This window comes from Pseudophryne corroboree, chromosome 2 (genome assembly GCF_028390025.1).
Source record: "Pseudophryne corroboree isolate aPseCor3 chromosome 2, aPseCor3.hap2, whole genome shotgun sequence".
NCBI classification, from domain to species: Eukaryota; Metazoa; Chordata; class Amphibia; order Anura; family Myobatrachidae; genus Pseudophryne; species Pseudophryne corroboree.
Window position 1 is genome coordinate 774931641 of NC_086445.1, and position 17833 is coordinate 774949473.

Below are 17833 nucleotides of genomic sequence, written 5' to 3' on the forward strand. Positions count from 1 at the left end.
AGATAGGTGGACCCCCAGATATTTAAGCGATCTAAGTTGCCACGCATATTTATAATCATTCTTTAGACGACTCAGAGTGCTGTCAGAAATGTTTAAGGGGAGGGCCTCAGTCTTAGTAGTGTTCAATTTGTAGTAGGAGACCGCTGCGTAGGAGTTTAAAAGAGAGTGTAAATGGGGTAGGGACGTTTCGGGTTCCCTAAGACATACCAGTATATCGTCTGCAAAAAGACTTATTTTATGTGGCATCCCTCCCACCACTGGACCCACAATGGAGTCTGCCACCCTGATTCGTTCTGCCAGCAGTTCCACAGCTAATATAAAGATAAGGGGTGATAATGGGCATCCCTGCCGGGTCCCATTTGTAATATTAAATATAGAGGAGCTGCACCCATTGGTGAAAACCAAGGCCGAGGGGGAGGAGTATAAGGCATAGATCGAATCTAGTATCCTGCCCGCAAATCCAAAATGGCCTAGGGTAACCCTCAAATAATCCCAATGGAGCCTATCGAATGCTTTTTCTGCATCCAAAGATAGAAGCAGAAGAGGCTCGCTCCTGGCCTGGCAGCGGTCAATCAGGTTAATAACCCTACGTGTGTTATCTGACGCTTGCCTGCCCAGAACAAAACCAACCTGATCCGGATTAATTAAATCAGGCAGGAGGGGAGCGATCCTATTCGCAACCATTTTAGCGAACATTTTGAGGTCAGAGTTCAGTAATGCTATTGGGCGGTAATTCTGAACCACCGTAGGGGATTTTCCCGGCTTAGGGATGGTAACTATTCGAGCTTCTAACATCTCTTTCGGAAAACACGTGGAGCTAGAGGCTTCATTATAGACTGACTTTAAGAGCGGGGCAAGGGTAGATTTGAATGTTTTGTAGAAACTGGAGGGATATCCATCCGGGCCAGGGGCCTTATTTACTGGACAGGAGTCAATGACTGCTTCGACTTCGTCAAGTGACCAGGGATTATTAAGGGATTCGCGGGTTTGTAAATCTATGTTGGGGAGCGATAGCCCTTCCAAGAATCCGTTAATGTCAGCCGGGGTGGGTTGAGGGGTACTAGGGTCATCCCTTAGGTTGTACAGCCGTGAGTAATAATCAGCAAACGCATTTGCTATTTCAACCGGATCGGTTACTTTAACTCCTGAAGATGTATGGATCGCATGTATACGTTCCTTAGCTCTACGTCCCCTTAATTTACGCGCCAGTAACCGACCCGCCCTATTGCCCAGCCTATAATATTTTTGATTTAACCGCTGCAGGTTGCGGTGGACCTCAGTTAGGGCAAAGGAGTTTACTTTGTCGCGGGCACTGAGAAGTTGTTTATAAAGGGCTTTATTATCGGGGCTAATTTTATGTGCAGCTTCCAGCCGGGCGGCCTCTTTTTCAGCCGAGGCTTGTCTCTTCCTATAATCCCGTTTAAGTCTAGCCGCACCTTGAATTGCAGAACCTCTAATCACGGCTTTCAGAGAACACCAATGGGTGAAGACGGATGTGTCCCCGGGGGAGTTAGTGGACAGATATAAATCCAGAGAATGCTGGATGGCCTGAATAGCCTCGGGGTGGGTCAGGAAATGTTGGCCCATTCGCCAGGGGGCATGGGGGACTACCCTTTTACTGGCATCCCAAACAAGCATAAGCGGTGAGTGATCCGACCAGGACATGGGTAATATGTCTATCTTGCTAATGGCCGCTAAAGTCCATTTATCAGCTAGTGCTAAGTCTATTCGTGAATATGAACTATGTACGTGAGAATAGAAAGTATAGTCCCGTTCTGTCGGATGTTTAGCCCTCCAAACGTCATACAGTGCATACTCAGCTAGTAGTTGACCAAATTTGCCTGTGGGTTCCTGGGGTGGATTGCTACGGAGGGTCCGGGTCGGGCGGGAGCGGTCAACAGTAGGGTCCAGTACCATATTAAAGTCACCTAAAATCAAAAGGGCTCCTCTAGTATATTCCCTAAGAGTTCTACAGAATGTTCTAAGAAACGGAATTTGTTTGGCATTAGGTGCATAGCACGAGACCAAAGTGGTTTCCACATTTTCTAATTTGCCCACTATGATTAAATATCTCCCGTCAGGGTCCTCATATTTATTGGACAGAACAAACGAGCAATGTTGTGCTATAAGAAGGGCCACGCCAGCTTTCTTGGCGGGTCCGTTAGCCATATAACATTGGGGATAGCATGAATTAGTGAAGGATGGGGGGTTTAGACTCTGAAAGTGGGTTTCTTGTACCGCTACCACCTGTGCCTTGAGTTTATGGAAAGAATTCAGGGCTACTCTACGTTTATGGGGAGAATTTAGCCCTTTGGCATTAATCGAGACTATATTAACCATAATCCATCACTACCGGGACTGATACTTCCCTAAAGCAATTTCCGTGATTAAACCGATACGCCTGAAAGGGGGAGGGGGACATGTCTGGGAACAGGGATGAAGACAGAAAAAAAATTAGAAAAACAAAACTGAATCGATCTCTCATGAGATCATAACCAGTCGCCATAATAAGGCGGCTGTGTGGTCTATAGGGGGGGTTAGTGGCATAGCGCCTACCCATTGCCAAACATTAATACTGTAATCTTATGCAGGACACATAAACATCTCGATTCTATTAGAGCATGTAGGTTCCTATGTTAGTAAATAGAACATACAGAACTTAAAATGTGTAACAAGAAAACAATCCAACCTGAGATAATGGCATAACAGCCAACAATGAAATCAATGGTATCTTTAAAGACTCTCCAACGGCTCGCCCCCTTTATCAATTACCTGTGTTATATCAACAGATTTATTTTGGTAGGGGACCGGCCTTATCAGGGAAGCTCCAAATACCTTGCTTATAGGAAAGGGAAAAAAGCAAATTAGGCCGCCAGTAGGATACAGTATACAGATCTAGGAGTACTGCTGAAGCACGGACTGAACTCCCACTTCATTCAAAGTCTCTCCCGGGTCGTAACATTTCCCCTGGATGGGGTATATGAACAGCTAGCAGTACAGTCATCATAGCTAGAGAGCCATCAGGAAGGTGTGGAAAGGTAGTATATTTGGGAGCTTTCCCGACTCGTGTAGGTCTCCTCACTTTACCGAAGACCAGTCCTGCTGGAGTCTACGGGGTGAGGAGTCCACAGAGGGTTCCGTAATGTTCCAGGATTTGAGCAGCTTTATTCCTTCATCAGCGGAGGAAATTGAGACCGTGGAGCCATCTCGGTGGATCAGCAGCTTGGTGGGGAAACCCCAACGATAAGGAATATCCGCCTTTCTGAGAGCTGTCGTGACGGAGTTAAAGGACCGCCGTTTATATAGGGTGGCTGCGGATAAATCTCCAAACAGTTGAAGGCCTTTAAGGGTTGAAGATGTGTCCGACGTTGGTCTGGATGCCTTTAGCAAGGCCTCCTTCACGTGGAAGTAGTGCATTTTCATAAGGACATCTCTAGGCGCGTCCCCTGGTGCTGCTCTAGCCTTTGGCAGTCGGTGTATCCGGTCAATGATGAGGTCTGTCGAGGGGGACTGGGGTAGTAAAGCTTTAAATAGGGCCACGGCATAGTCGTGTAAACTGCTATGTGACACAGACTCGGGGACTCCACGTAGTTTAAGATTGCTTCGACGCGATCTGTCCTCCAAATCTGTGACTTTGTCTCGCAAAAGCTTGACCTCTGCTTCCAGAGCGTCATGGGCGTCTAGTAGGTTGTTGTGGGATCCCACGACCTCCTCCATTTTGGTTTCCAGATGGTCAGTGCGGCCACCTAGGTCATCTATGGATTGTTGACATGCCGATAATGTGGTGCGAAATTCCGCTGCCACATCTTCCTTGAAGCGAGACAGAAGTAATTTCATCGTGCCCACAGTTAAAGCGTCACAATCTTTGACATTGTCCAGGCTTGAGGCAGCTTTGGGAGTTGAAGGTGGTACCTCCTGGGAGGGGGGAGTTTGCGGGGTCTTATCTGTCGTGGAGGGACCGGTGGTTTTAGAGCCCGACATCCTTGTAGATGATTTGAAAAAAGAAAGCTGCTGTGCGGGCTTTGATGACTTATTGCGTCTAGCCGGCATACTAATGCCTGGGAGAAATGGGTCGACGGTTCCGATCACTTAAATAGAAAACTTGTATAATATGGAGATTGTATAATTCAGGGGCTCCGCTGTCTCCAAGATCCTCGAGATGTCACGTAGATATTGGCATGGGTAGAGGAAGCTGCTTGTATTACATTGGCATGGGCAAGGCCGGCAAGGCTAGGCAACTAGACATCCTCTTCTATGTGTAGTCCCGTGCTCCGAGTAGCCAGAGTACCCCCAGGGAAAAGCCACAGATTATGTAGAGGCAAGGTCATGCACAGGGGCCTCTATGGGGATCTATTATTCTATAACGAGGAGGTACTTTTGATGAGGTCGAGTGCAAATCTCCAGGTGCTGTCCAGCCACCAGGGATGGGTTCAGACTGCTATATGAGGCGACTCCAAAGCAGAGGGGTTAGGTTTGGATGCTTGTCACACGCTTCGGTCTGCGCTTCTCATCCGTTCCCTCCTATGAGCCACCCACAGCCGCGGGCGGACTCGCAGAGGGCCGGGGCTCTCCGGGTTGCCTGCCGACTACGGGTAGTTGGTGTCACCGATCTTTACTGCAAGGGGGGGGGGTGCTTCCTTCGCTCCGGGAGGCTCCTACTTCTCGGGCTGGCACCTGCTATATCCGGATCCCAACCGAACAAGGGTGGTACTCCTTTTTGTTTGTTTTTTTGTTTTTTGTTTTTTATTGTTACAATGGCTGTAAACTATCAGCCCAGCAGCAGGGTGGGGCCTCACTGCTTATAGGTGACACCTTCGGCCACCTCTTGGGGTTCCCAGGCTCTCTCTCCGGGCTACTGCCGTTCCGTTGCCCCTCTCCTCCGCATCCAAAATGGCCGCCGTTCGCGCCTCGGTGCGAACCCTCCTGCACCCGTGCGGGCTCCTGTTTCACCCACCCAGCCGGCTGGGGCTCCGGTGCTGTGTGCAGTGCTGTCCCCGCGAATCTCTGTGCTGCGGCAGGTCGGTCTAACTCACCCGACACCACGAGTCAGATCCCGTCAGGCAGGGGGAGAGCCGCAGGCGGGCCGGCCGTCTTCACGTAGCAGCGCGCCACGGGAGGTCAGCGCGGACACCCGGGGGAGGGATGCACAGTCACCCCAGTGTACCAAGGGTCGTAGGGTGCTCACCTCCACAGCGTCCCGGCTTCTCCTCCGATCCGCCGCCGCGTCTCCCTCCCAACGATCCTCCCACTGGATAGCTGCCGCTCATCCTTCAGGTCGTGCTTCTCGGTCTCAAGCCGGTCCCTGGTCTCCCACGTCAGCCAGGCCGGGTCCCCTGGCAGGTCAGCAAGGTCCAGGCGGGTCCCTCCGATATCTTGGTAAGGCCGACCGCTCGACTGTGGGGAAGCGTATAAATCTGGGCCCCGGCTTCAGGGCAGCGAGTAGGCCGCAATCCGCGGGAGCCAGTAAACCGGCTCCCCGATTCCGCAGCGCTCACTCACTGCCTCCTCTGCTGCTATGGGGTGATATTACTTGTGCTTGGGGCGAAAAATATTTGGGAAAAGGCTTATTTATTAATATAGAAACTCCCAGGTCCCTGGGAGCTCACACGATATGCAGCCTGCTCAGTCAGCCTCCAGGCCACGCCCCCCGGTTTTTTTTTCTTTACTTTACGACAGCAGTCGTATTTTATTTATTTATTTATTTCCATTTGTCGTTTTTATTTATTTATTTTTACTAAAATCCCTTTTGCTATACTTTTACCTAGCCGCAGAGTGAGTAAAGTAGCTGGAGTCTTCCTTTGCTCTGTTTATGTATAAGGAACAGGTACAGCAACATACTGTACAGAAAGCAGAATGACACATTTGGTTGAGATGAGATCCCATGGTTAGGTTATAGTTGTCCTTGAGGTATGTGTGCCGCTGCCTAGTATTAACCTCTTCCTCCCTGGCGTGTTGCCTGTGCATGCGTTAGTACTAGTGAGATCTGAACTTCGCTCGGTGCTGTCACAGAAGTAGCAGCAGCAGCAGCCATGGCGCACTCAGCAAGCACGCTGCAGCCTGTCACCCACATCCTCTTTGACATGGACGGCCTCCTGCTCGGTGTGTACATTGTATTATTCCCTCATGGGCTTATTTATCAGCAAGAACACTGTGTTTCCGGCAGTCCTCTTGTCATGCACTGCAGCAGAGATCAGTCATTGCTTGTCACTGCTAACAGACCATTTCTCTGCAGTGGGCGTGTGCAGTACACATCTGACAAGTCTCCTGGCTAATACAATGACCCCTTTCCTCTGTGTTACAGAAAACTGTCTGATATACAGTAACCCCTGCTGCGGAACAGGCGCTGCATTACATACAGACAGTCCTCATGTAGCTGTGCCAATATTACCGTAACGCCCTGCACACTGTATGCTGTGTGATCACATCTTAGTCCTGGGAAATAATTCCTAATTATTTTAGCACATTAGATAGAATGGTTTGCAGAGCAGGAAACAGATCTTAATATTACATGTCTCCATTACCGTAATGTTTATTGTACAGTGGCACTAAAATTACCAAATTACTTGAACATAACTGGCATTTCCACAGTCGTCTTGTTGCTGATGTAACTGCTGGGTGTTCTCACTGTAACTGTGATGCTTATAATAGTAATTACAGACTGTCTTGTATGCATGCATTCTGCTTAAGCAGAATATTAATTGAATGCTGACACTAAGTACTTGCTGTTTATTAGCTGTACCATCATACATTGGTCTGCAGTCACCATAGACTAGTGGTTCTCAAACTTGGTCCTCAAAACCCCACAGAGTTCACATTTCCCAGCTCACCTACTGTAGCAGGTGCACAGGTGTATTCATTACTCACTGACACATTTTTTAAAAATCTACAGGTGGAGCTAATTATTTCACTTGAAATTCTATGAGGAGATCGGGAAAACATGCACTGGTTGGGGTCCTGAGGACAGAGTTTGAGAACCTGTGCCATATACTGCTGTATGTCGACATCAGACAATGTCAATTGTTATGAAATCAACGTGGTTAATGTTGACACCAAGAAAATTGCATCTTAGTGACAATAACGACAACAGGTTAGAGTTAGATTTTAAATTGTTTTTAGAATATGTTGTTATGCCGGCATTTCATATAGCAAACCCCCATACTTTTGTATACATCATGATAGTTTAAACCAGAGGTTCTCAAACTCGGTCCTCGGGGGCCCACACAGTGCATGTTTTGCAGGTCTCCTCACAGAATCGCAAGTGAAATAATTAGCTCCACTTGTGGACCTTTTAAAATGTGTCAGTGAGTAATTAATACACCAGTGCACCTGCTGGGTTACCTGCAAAACATGCACTGTGTGGGCTCCCGAGGACCGAGTTTGAGAACCTCTGGTTTAAACACTGAGATGAATAAAACGAAGCAACTGTGATGGCGTTTAGCTGAGCGATGCTCACAGATATTGTGTTTTAAATATAGTATTTAGTTTGCAATTGTGTTTACAGAAAAATCACTGGCTGTTGAATTCAGGGTGATCTGCAATCAAAGGTGATTAGATTATATTGCTTTGGATTTTATACCTCATAAGGTACACCATATTGAAATGGAGATTTATTTCTAAGCAACACCCATGAACTGCCTCCAGAACAGTCGGCATAGGCACCTCATGGCAAGCAATGTTGCTCATTTCCCTTTGTGCTCTGTAGAAGCTTGCAGGAAAATTGTGTTGTTACTGTACGGTATTATACCGTGATGAGTACAGTCATACACATGGACCTCACACGGATTCAGTATGGTATATCGACAGCGCCATCCCGGCCGCCAGTATGCTAGCACAGTGACTCGCTGCGCTCGGTTATATTCTCCCTTCATGGGTGTCGTGGACACTCACAGTGGGAGAATAGCCTGTGTCACCGGGATTCCGACGTAGGTATTTTACGGGATCCGGATTGAAAGTCGACAGTAACTAGGTCGACAATGTCTAGGTCGACCACTATTGGTCGACAGTAACTAGGTCGACAGGGTGTCTAGGTCGACAGGGTCTTTAGGTCGACATGTTCTAGGTTGACAGGTCAAAAGGTCGACATGAGTTTTTCACATTTTTTTTCTTTTTTTGAACTTTTTTATACTTAACGATCCACGTGGACTACGATTGGAACGGTAATCTGTGCCGAGCGAAGCGGTAGCGGAGCGAAGGCACCATGCCCGAAGCATGGCGAGCGAAGCGGTGCACTAATTGGGGTTCCCGGTCACTCTACGAAGAAAACAACACCAAAATAACATTAAAAACTCATGTCGACCTTTTGACCTGTCGACCTAGAACACGTCGACCTAAAGACCCTGTCGACCTAGTTACTGTCGACCTAGACATTGTCGACCTAGTTACTGTCAACTTTCAATACCACACCCGTCAGGATCCCGGCGATTCCGGCATCTGTATTGTGATCGCCGGGATTCTGACTAGCGGTATATTAACTGCTTCCCCCTCACACATGTCTCTTGTGATGAGCACGGAGTTCACTCCAGTTTTATTGCGGCATGCTAGACCACAATTTCCACAATTTGTAATATTACTGATTTAAATAGTTTGTGGTTGTTATAGAACCATACCTCACAGCAAAAGGTGAGGTGCACAAAGGCATTAATATCTCATACTATTTTAAAACAAGGATTTAAAAAAGTAACTTGCGCCCTAGCTTCAGCTCGGCAGATCTCCAAAAGGAGCACCACTACTCTTTAAATACAATAGAAACAGAAAGAGGCGATCTCCCAGCGATGCTATATATAGACTCCAGATCCGTAAATGTTCCTGGTTCTCAAACACAGAACATAATATCCGTTAGCTGGTAATAAAAATTTCCACAGAGATTCTGACGTCACTATTCTCAGTGACTGACCTGTATTAAATATGATGCATTCACATAAAGGTTTCTTTCATATTTCATATAAACGACAGCCCACGGCTTATCTACACCAGGCTTACCTTTATGATAAGCCCTATATGCACTCAAAGGTTTCTTTTCCAGTTCTCATTCGTACTGGGAACGTAGTTATCTTCAATCAAATTGTTCCAAAAGGACAGCAAATGGTGAAAAAGTGTCTTTATTTAAACTGACCCACCAACAGTGTGGGGTTAAAATCAAAGACAAGTAAAAAGCAAAAACAAAAGATATAAAATATCACAAAAGGTACCCTAAATGTAGTAGGGGCCACTTCTAGTGGTACCGGTAGGAAGGACAGGGTATATACTCCCAATTCAAAGGGATTATAAAAGAGAGCAACAAATTACCCCAAGAATAATGCCAACCACCGTGAAGAAGTAAAGCCCAGGGTCCTCCTGTGAAACACCTATGTTTGAATTGGGAGTATATACCCTGTCCTTCCTACCGGTACCACTAGAAGTGGCCCCTACTACATTTAGGGTACCTTTTGTGATATTTTATATCTTTTGTTTTTGCTTTTTACTTGTCTTTGATTTTAACCCCACACTGTTGGTGGGTCAGTTTAAATAAAGACACTTTTTCACCATTTGCTGTCCTTTTGGAACAATTTGATTGAAGATAACTACGTTCCCAGTACGAATGAGAACTGGAAAAGAAACCTTTGAGTGCATATAGGGCTTATCATAAAGGTAAGCCTGGTGTAGATAAGCCGTGGGCTGTCGTTTATATGAAATATGAAAGAAACCTTTATGTGAATGCATCATATTTAATACAGGTCAGTCACTGAGAATAGTGACGTCAGAATCTCTGTGGAAATTTTTATTACCAGCTAACGGATATTATGTTCTGTGTTTGAGAACCAGGAACATTTACGGATCTGGAGTCTATATATAGCATCGCTGGGAGATCGCCTCTTTCTGTTTCTATCTCATACTATTGGTTGTCTCTCAACCCCTCTAATTCAGTTAATGCAGTGGCATATCTATCATGGGTGCAGACACACGGACGGACCCCAGAGTAGCACCATGTTATGGTCGACAGTCATTAGGTCGACCATTATTGGTCGACATTGACATGGTCGACATGGGCACTTGGTCGACACATGAAAGGTCAACACATGAAAAGGTCGACATGAGTTTTTTAACTTTTTTTTCTTTTGGGGAACTTTTCCATACTTTACGATCCACGTGGACTACGATTGGAACGGTAATCTGAGCGAAGCGGTAGCGGAGCGAAGGCACCATGCCCGAAGCATGGCGAGCGAACGCGGTGCACTAATTGGGGTTCCCAGTCACTTTACACAAAAAACGATACCAAAAAAAGTAAAAAAAACTCATGTCGACCTTTTCATGTGTCGACCTTTCATGTGTCGACCATTTTCATGTGTTGACCATGTGTCCATGTCGACCATGTCCATGTCGACCAATAGTGGTCGACCTAATGACTGTCGACCATAACAAGGTCGACCATTCATACCGGAACCGAGTAGCACACCCTGCACCCAGTAACATTCAGGACACCTAATCTATCACTGGGATACCTGATCACTTTACACCATTGCTGTTGCGCTCTTTACCAACATGTAAAAGTCATTCAGTGTGACCAGATCACTGCTTGCTAGCTCTTGCGTTATATGATATGTGACTCAGTAAGAGTTCTCCCTAGTACTTCTGTGAAGAGCATGGAAAAAGGAACTGGACTACTGGTACAAATGCCATAAGTTGATAACCCGAAGAAGTGGCTTGATCCTGATTCTGTGACTCTGGTTATGTTGTGATTAGCTACACCATGGGTTCTCAAACTTTGCCCTCAGGACCTTAAGCAGTTCATGTTGTCCAGGTCACCTGTGGACCTTTAGAAAGTCACAGTTGGTAATACATATGTACCTCCAGTGTCGGACTGGGGTCTGAATGGCCCACCGGGGGGGGATGCAGTGGTAGGGGCCCATGTTTAGGGGTGTGGCCAGTTTCCAGAGGGAATGTGGCCTGCCGCAACAGAGGTTCGGAATTGCTGCGCCATAAAAGAAACTGTTAATAATAAATAATTATAGAGAGCATGGTCTAGGCACTTGATAAAAAAAAAAAAAAAATATATATATATATATATATATATATATATATATATATATATACAGTTGTGCTCATAAGTTTACATACCCTAAGCAGCATTTGTGATTTTGTGGCCATTTGTCAGAGAATATGAATGATAACTCACAAACTTTTCTTTCACTCATGGTTAGTGGTTGGATGAAGACATTTATTGTCAAACAACTGTGTTTCCTCTTTTTAAATCATAATGACAACAGAAACTACCCAAATGACCCTGATCAAAAGTTTACATACCCCAGTTCTTAATACCGTGTATTGCCCCCTTTAACATCAGTGACAGCTTGAAGTCTTTTGTGGTAGTTGTGGATGAGGCTCTTTATTTTCTCAGATGGTAAGGCTGCCCATTCTTCTTGGCAAAAAGCCTCCAGTTCCTGTAAATTCTTGGGCTGTCTTGCATGAACTGCACGTTTGAGATCTCCCCAGAGTGGCTCAATGATATTGAGGTCAGGAGACTGAGATGGCCACTCCAGAACCTTCACTTTATTCTGCTGTAGCCAATGACAGGTCGACTTGGCCTTGTGTTTTGGATCATTGTCATGTTGGAACGTCCAAGTACGTCCCATGCGCAGCTTCCAGGCTGATAAGTGCAAATTTTCCTCCAGTATTTTCTGATAACATGCTGCATTTGACAATAAATGGCTTCACCCAACCACTAACCATATATATATATACAGTATACAGGTTGAGTATCCCTTATCCAAAATGCTTGGGACCAGAAGTATTTTGGATATCAGATTTTTTCGGTATTTTCCGTATTTTGGAATAATTGCATACCATAATGAGATATCATGGTGATGGGACCCAAGTCTAAGCACAGAATGCATTTGTGTTTCATATACACCAGTGGTGGCCAGTCGATTGCGATCCGCCGCCCATCCACCCAAAGCCGCGCCTCTCCTGCCTGCCGCCTTGTCCCTCAGTCTGGTCTCCGTCAGTGACGGCGGAGTGTATAGCTCAAATCAGGCGCCGGTTCGTTAGCCAATCAGAGCTCACGGACCGGCGCCTGATTTGAGATATACACGCTGCCGTCACCGCCGGAGACCAGACTGAGGGGCAGGGCGGCAGGCAGGAGAAGCGCGCGTTGCGCTCTCCACACAGCACGGTGAGCACTACTATGGGGGCATATCTGGCACTGTGGGCCCATGGCACAGTGGGGGCATATCTGGCAATGTGAGGCATATGTGGCACTGTTGGGGCATATCTGGCACATGGCACTGTGGGGGCATATCTGTAATCTGGCACTGTAGGGGCATATCTGGCACTGTGGGGGCATATCTGGCACTGCGGGCACATGGCACTGTGGGGGCATATCTGTAATCTGGCACTGTGGGGGCATATCTGGCACTATGGGGGCATATCTGGCACTGCGGGCACATGGTACTGTGGGGGCATATCTGTAATCTGACACTGTGGGGGCATATCTGGCACTGGGGGCATATCTGGCACTGGGGGCATATCTGGCACTGTGGGCACATGGCACTGTGGGGGCATATCTGTAATCTGGCACTGTGGGGGCATATCTGGCACTGCGGGCACATGGCACTGTGGGGGGCATATCTGTAATCTGGCACTGTGGGGGCATATCTAGCACTGTGGGCACATGGCACTGTGGGGGCATATCTGTATCTGGCACTGTGGGGGCATATCTAGCACTGTGGGCACATGGCACTGCGGGGGCATATCTGTATCTGGCACTGTGGGGTCATATCTGGCACTGTGGGGTCATATCTGGAACTGTGGGCATCTAGCACTGCGGGCACATGGCACTGTGGGGTCATATCTATAATCTGGCACTGTGGGGGCATATCTGGCATTGTGGGCACATGGCACTGTGGGGGCATATCTGTAATCTGGCACTGTGGGGGCATATCTGGCACTGTGGGGGCATATCTGTATCTGGCACTGTGCGGGCATATCTGGCACTGTGGGCACATGGCACTGTGGGGGCATGTCTGTATCTGGCACTGTGGGGGCATATCTGGCACTGTGGGCACATGGAACTGTGGGGGCATATGTGTATCTGGCACTGTGGGGGCATATGTGTTTGAGGTTTTTACCTGTGGGGGCCAATGTGTTATTTCGTGCGAGACAGTCATTACACTCTGTGCAGCAAGTCCCTTTTTTTGTTATACCACGCCCACTTTTTTGTTATAACACACCCACTTTTTGTTATGCCACACCCCTTTTTTGCACGCGCGCCTGTGTCGTGCGCTATTATTCCTCCTAGGTAGATCACAAAAGCTTTTTAGCTTTCAAAGTACATTGCCGACTCCAAAAGTCTGGCCACCCCTGATATACACCTTATACACACAGCCTGAAGGTAATTTGAGCCAATATTTTTAATAACTTTGTGCATTAACAAAGTTTGTATACATTCACACAATTAATTTATGTTTCATATACACCTTATACACCCAGCCTAAAGGTCATTTAATACAATATTTTGAATATCTTTGTGTATTAAACAAAGTTTCTGCTGTGGGGTACACTGGGCTCCACAAGGATAGACATTGGGGTGTAGAGTAGGATCTTGATCCGAGGCACCAACAGGCTCAAAGCTTTGACTGTTCCCAGAATGCACAGCGCCTCCTCCTCTATAACCCCGCCTCCCTGCACAGGAGCTCAGTTTTGTAGTTGGTGCTGCAGTAGCAGGCACATAACAGAGGGGCTGCTCCAGGCAGCCCTTAGAAGAGCTTTTTTTTGAAGAAAAAAGTGAAGACTACAAGGGCAGCAGCGGTGGTAAATGTCAGAAGACATTCACTGCTGCAGCTCCAGCTCTCCCCAGCGGCGCTGTACACTCCCGAGCCCTGATTGCCGGGTAACTACAGCAGGAGGCTCCGGTTTTCTTCACAGTCAGGCACACACGACGGGGGCTCTCTGGGATCGCGTGGCCACGCTTCGGGAGGTGGTGAGTGGGTCCCGCTTGCGGGACCCGGTCTTTATTGCGATCCGGCGCGGTCAGTGGGAGGCGGGCCGCGCGCGCTGGCGGTGGGCACTGTGGCAGTACAGGCGATCCCACTAGATCACCAGGGCATGGGTGCAGGTCAGGTTTTCTCTCTAAACCATTTTCAGTAGCCCACAATACCCGGTGGTTTTGCCAGCAGGGGGATAAGGCTTAGACCTGAAGCCCCCCCCCCCAGCCCCTGGGCGCCATTTCCCGCAAATGTTCCCGCCCTGGAGCTGCATATCTGTCTCTCCCTCACTCCCTGTTAGTGTCTGGGCGCCATTATCTCTCAGCTTCACACTGGGACTGCTTGGACAAATCCTCCTGTGTAAAGCCGCCTGGTTGTCAGTGCTGTGACTTTACATGACACTTAAGTATTCTACCTGCCTTTTTAGACAGTGCTAGTTAAGAAAGAGTGCATTTAGTCAGGATTTTCTAGAACAATTACCCTGTGATATACATCCAGTTCTTACTGTGCAGTGTTATATCTATTGACTACATAGCTATATACAGGTTGAGTATTCCTTATCCAAAATGCTTGGGACCAGAGGTATTTTGGATATGGGATTTTTCCGTATTTTGGAATAATTGCATACCATAATGAGATATCATGGCGATGGGACCTAAATCTAAGAACAGAATGCATTTTTGTTACATATACACCTTATACACACAGCCTGAAGGCAATTTTAGCCAATATTTTTTATAACTTTGTGCATTAAACAAAGTGTATGTACATACACACAATTCATTTATGTTTCATATACACCTTATACACACAGCCTGAAGGTCTTATAATACAATATGTTTAATGACTTTGTGTATTAAACAAAGTTTGTGTACATTGATCCATCAGAAATCAAAGGTTTCACTATCTCACTCTCACTCAAAAAAGTCCGTATTTCAGAATATTCCGTATTTCGGAATATTTGGATATGGGATACTCAACCTGTGTGTATATATATAAGCTAGTCCAGTGCAGTATTATTGTTAGTAATAACCTCTGCATTGTACAAACTGTGACTATCTGTGTGTGCATTAGCTAGCTGAGTGGTGTCCATTTCGTGTCTTTCACTCAACTTGCTATCCCTATATTCTATAATCTGAGGCGGCTTGGTGCGTCAGGTTTTATATTGATACAGGATTTTCACAAAGATATACTTTAATACGTATTTTTCTCTGTGATTTAGTCACCATATCTCTCCTTTTATCTCTGCTAGTTCTGACTACACTGCGCAGGGGTTTGGGTAAGAGCCAATTGTACTGTGTTACCTGATACTGCAAGTTATATCATGTCTGCTTCTGAGGGTAACGGTTCTGGGGCTGAACACACTGCCGGTGTTGCTGAAGCCACAGATCCCTATGAGGAAACTATAGCAGCTGTGGGCTCTGGTTCTGGGGGCTCCTTGCCCCCCAGTGGGACTGTGGCAACGGAGGTACATAATGACCCACCGTGGGCCGCTTTTTCCACGCTTCTACACACGCTAGTTAATAAACTAACACCCCCTATGGGACCCCCTATGCCGTTACAACCGTATGTGGTCCCTGCAGCTAACCCGCCGTGGGCGGACAATTAATCTGCTCAATTGAAGAAGTTGAACCAGTCCCTGACTACTAAAAAGTCTGACCATCGCTCGCCTAAGCCCAAGGGGTCCTCTAAGCGAGCTCTTGTCTCCTCACAATCCACTGCTGTCACTGACAACTCGTCTGATGAATACGGCACTTACACTGACCCCACAGGTTCTGACCCAGATACTGCTGATGGGGAGGGTAGTTCACATGTGGATGTTCCTGATCTTTTGGAGGCTATTAAGTTAATTCTACAGATTACGGATGATCCCGAGCCATCCGTCCCTCCTAAGAAACCAGATAGGTTCAAGCGTCAGAAGGTGGTTAAACAAGTTTTACCTCACTCTGACCACCTAGTGGATATATGTCAGGAACCCTGGGAAAACCCGGGTACGAAGTTTGTGCCTCAAAAGAAGATGCTGGCTCACCATCCCCTCGCACCAGAGCTGTCTAAGAATTGGAAAACGCCTCCTCCAGTAGACTCACATGTGGCTAGGATGGTGGTTTCCTCAGCTCTACCTGTCACTACCGTCACATCTCTAAAAGAGCGTACGGATAAACGTGTGGAGGGTTGTCTGAAAGCGATTTACACCCTCACGGGTGCTGCACAAAGGCCCACTATTGCAGCAACATGGGCTGCAGAGGCTATTGAAGCATGGGCCTTGGAGTTAGAAGCTGAAATCTCTTCTGACCATGCTAGACAATGCTTGTCATATATTGTCACAGCTTCTCGCTATATTAAAGAGGCGGCTTCTGATGCTGGTATTCTAGCAGCCAAGGCCTCTACTACGTCAGACCTGGCTCACCGGATATTGTGGCTGAGATCCTGGTCTGTGGGTCTGGACTCTAGAAAAACCCTGGAGGTACTCCCTTTCAAGGAAGATATTCTGTTTGGGGAGGACTTAACTAAGATAGTGGCTGACTTGGCTACTGCCAAAACTGCCTGTCTGCCAAGTACCACTCCTTCTGTGTCGAAGGCTAAAGGTACTTCCTTTCGCCCCTTTCATCCTTCAGGTAAAGCAAAAGGTCAGGTGTACAGCAAGCAGGCCCGCACTTCCAAACCTGGTAAGCCAAAGCCCAAAATAGCCTGGGCAGCCCATCAGCCAGCTTCCAAGGCCGATAAGCCTGCCGCATGATGGGGCAGGCCTCCCCCTGGGGGGTCCCAGGGTGGGGGTCGGCTTCTAGGGTATACCCAGGAATGGTTGAAGACCCCTTCAGATGCCTGGGTACGGGAAGCCGTCACTCGAGGTTACGCCAAAGCCTTAAAAAACCGACCCCCTCATCGATTTTGCCGGACAGACGTTGGACCAGACAAAGGCAAACACTCTACATTCGGTGGTACAGACCCTCCTGGATACAGTAGTCGTAGTACAGGTGCCTCTAGCACAGAGGGGCCGGGGGTACTATTCTCCGCTGTTTCTAGTCCCGAAACCGAATGGGTCCTCCTGGCCCATTCTCAACCTCAAGGCATTGAACAGGTGTCACAACTGAGGGCCTGAGCTGACGGGAGGCAGCCTCAGTTGTAGGGGCTGAGATGTACCGGAACCTGGGAGGTTGTATCAGACCCCTGGACATGTAAGTAACATGAATAATAACTGCCCGAAGGCGTGACCACGACAACTTAGATAAAAGTCAATGATGTTTATTATGACAACTCCGCAACACAGCAGCAGTAAAAGAAAACGTAAAAGTCAGCAAAGAATAAATACAGTTCCTGGGTACTACAGGATGGCAGGAGCCACAGGGCACTGGTAGTGTGAGATAGTTCTTATAATCTTCTAGATGGAAAATCCTTACCAGGCCCGACTGTAGCAATGGAGATAACCCAGGATTGTACCAGCTGGTGTTCCAGGAAAAGCTGGGTTGCTGAAGATAAAACGGCTGCTGTGGATACTGGCTGGAACCAGACTGTTGTTAGCACGGAGTGGATACTGGCTGGAACCAGTTAAATAATAAATGAACTTGGGAGCGATGAAATATGAACTGAAATGTAGAACTTGAGAGCGGAGAAATAATAATACCGGTGGAGAGTGGTAAAGTGTAGAAAGAACACCGGCCCTTTAAGAGAAGCTGTACTCTGCTGGAAGCTGGGCTGGAAGCAGGTAATGTTGTAGCTGGAAACAGATGAATCCACAATGGATTGGAGAGTCAGGCTACACCGCAGGTGGAATGCTGGTGCGGGTCTCTATGGTGGAAGTCTTGAGACAGGAGCTGGAACCTGGAAGACAATCACAGGAGAGAGACAAACAGGAACTAGGTTTGACAACCAAAGCA

At 47.3% G+C, this 17833-nt stretch overlaps 1 protein-coding gene across 1 annotated transcript in view; it reads left to right on the forward strand.

The window, feature by feature from the left end:
• Positions 1-6014: 6014 nt before the first annotated feature.
• PUDP (pseudouridine 5'-phosphatase) overlaps positions 6015-17833 on the forward strand; it is a 497963-nt gene continuing 486144 nt past the window's right edge. Inside the window, exon 1 of the mRNA XM_063955508.1 lies at positions 6015-6099. Within this exon, the coding sequence (XP_063811578.1) occupies positions 6030-6099 (70 nt within the window). The 5' untranslated portion in view covers positions 6015-6029. The remainder of the gene's footprint in view (positions 6100-17833) is intronic.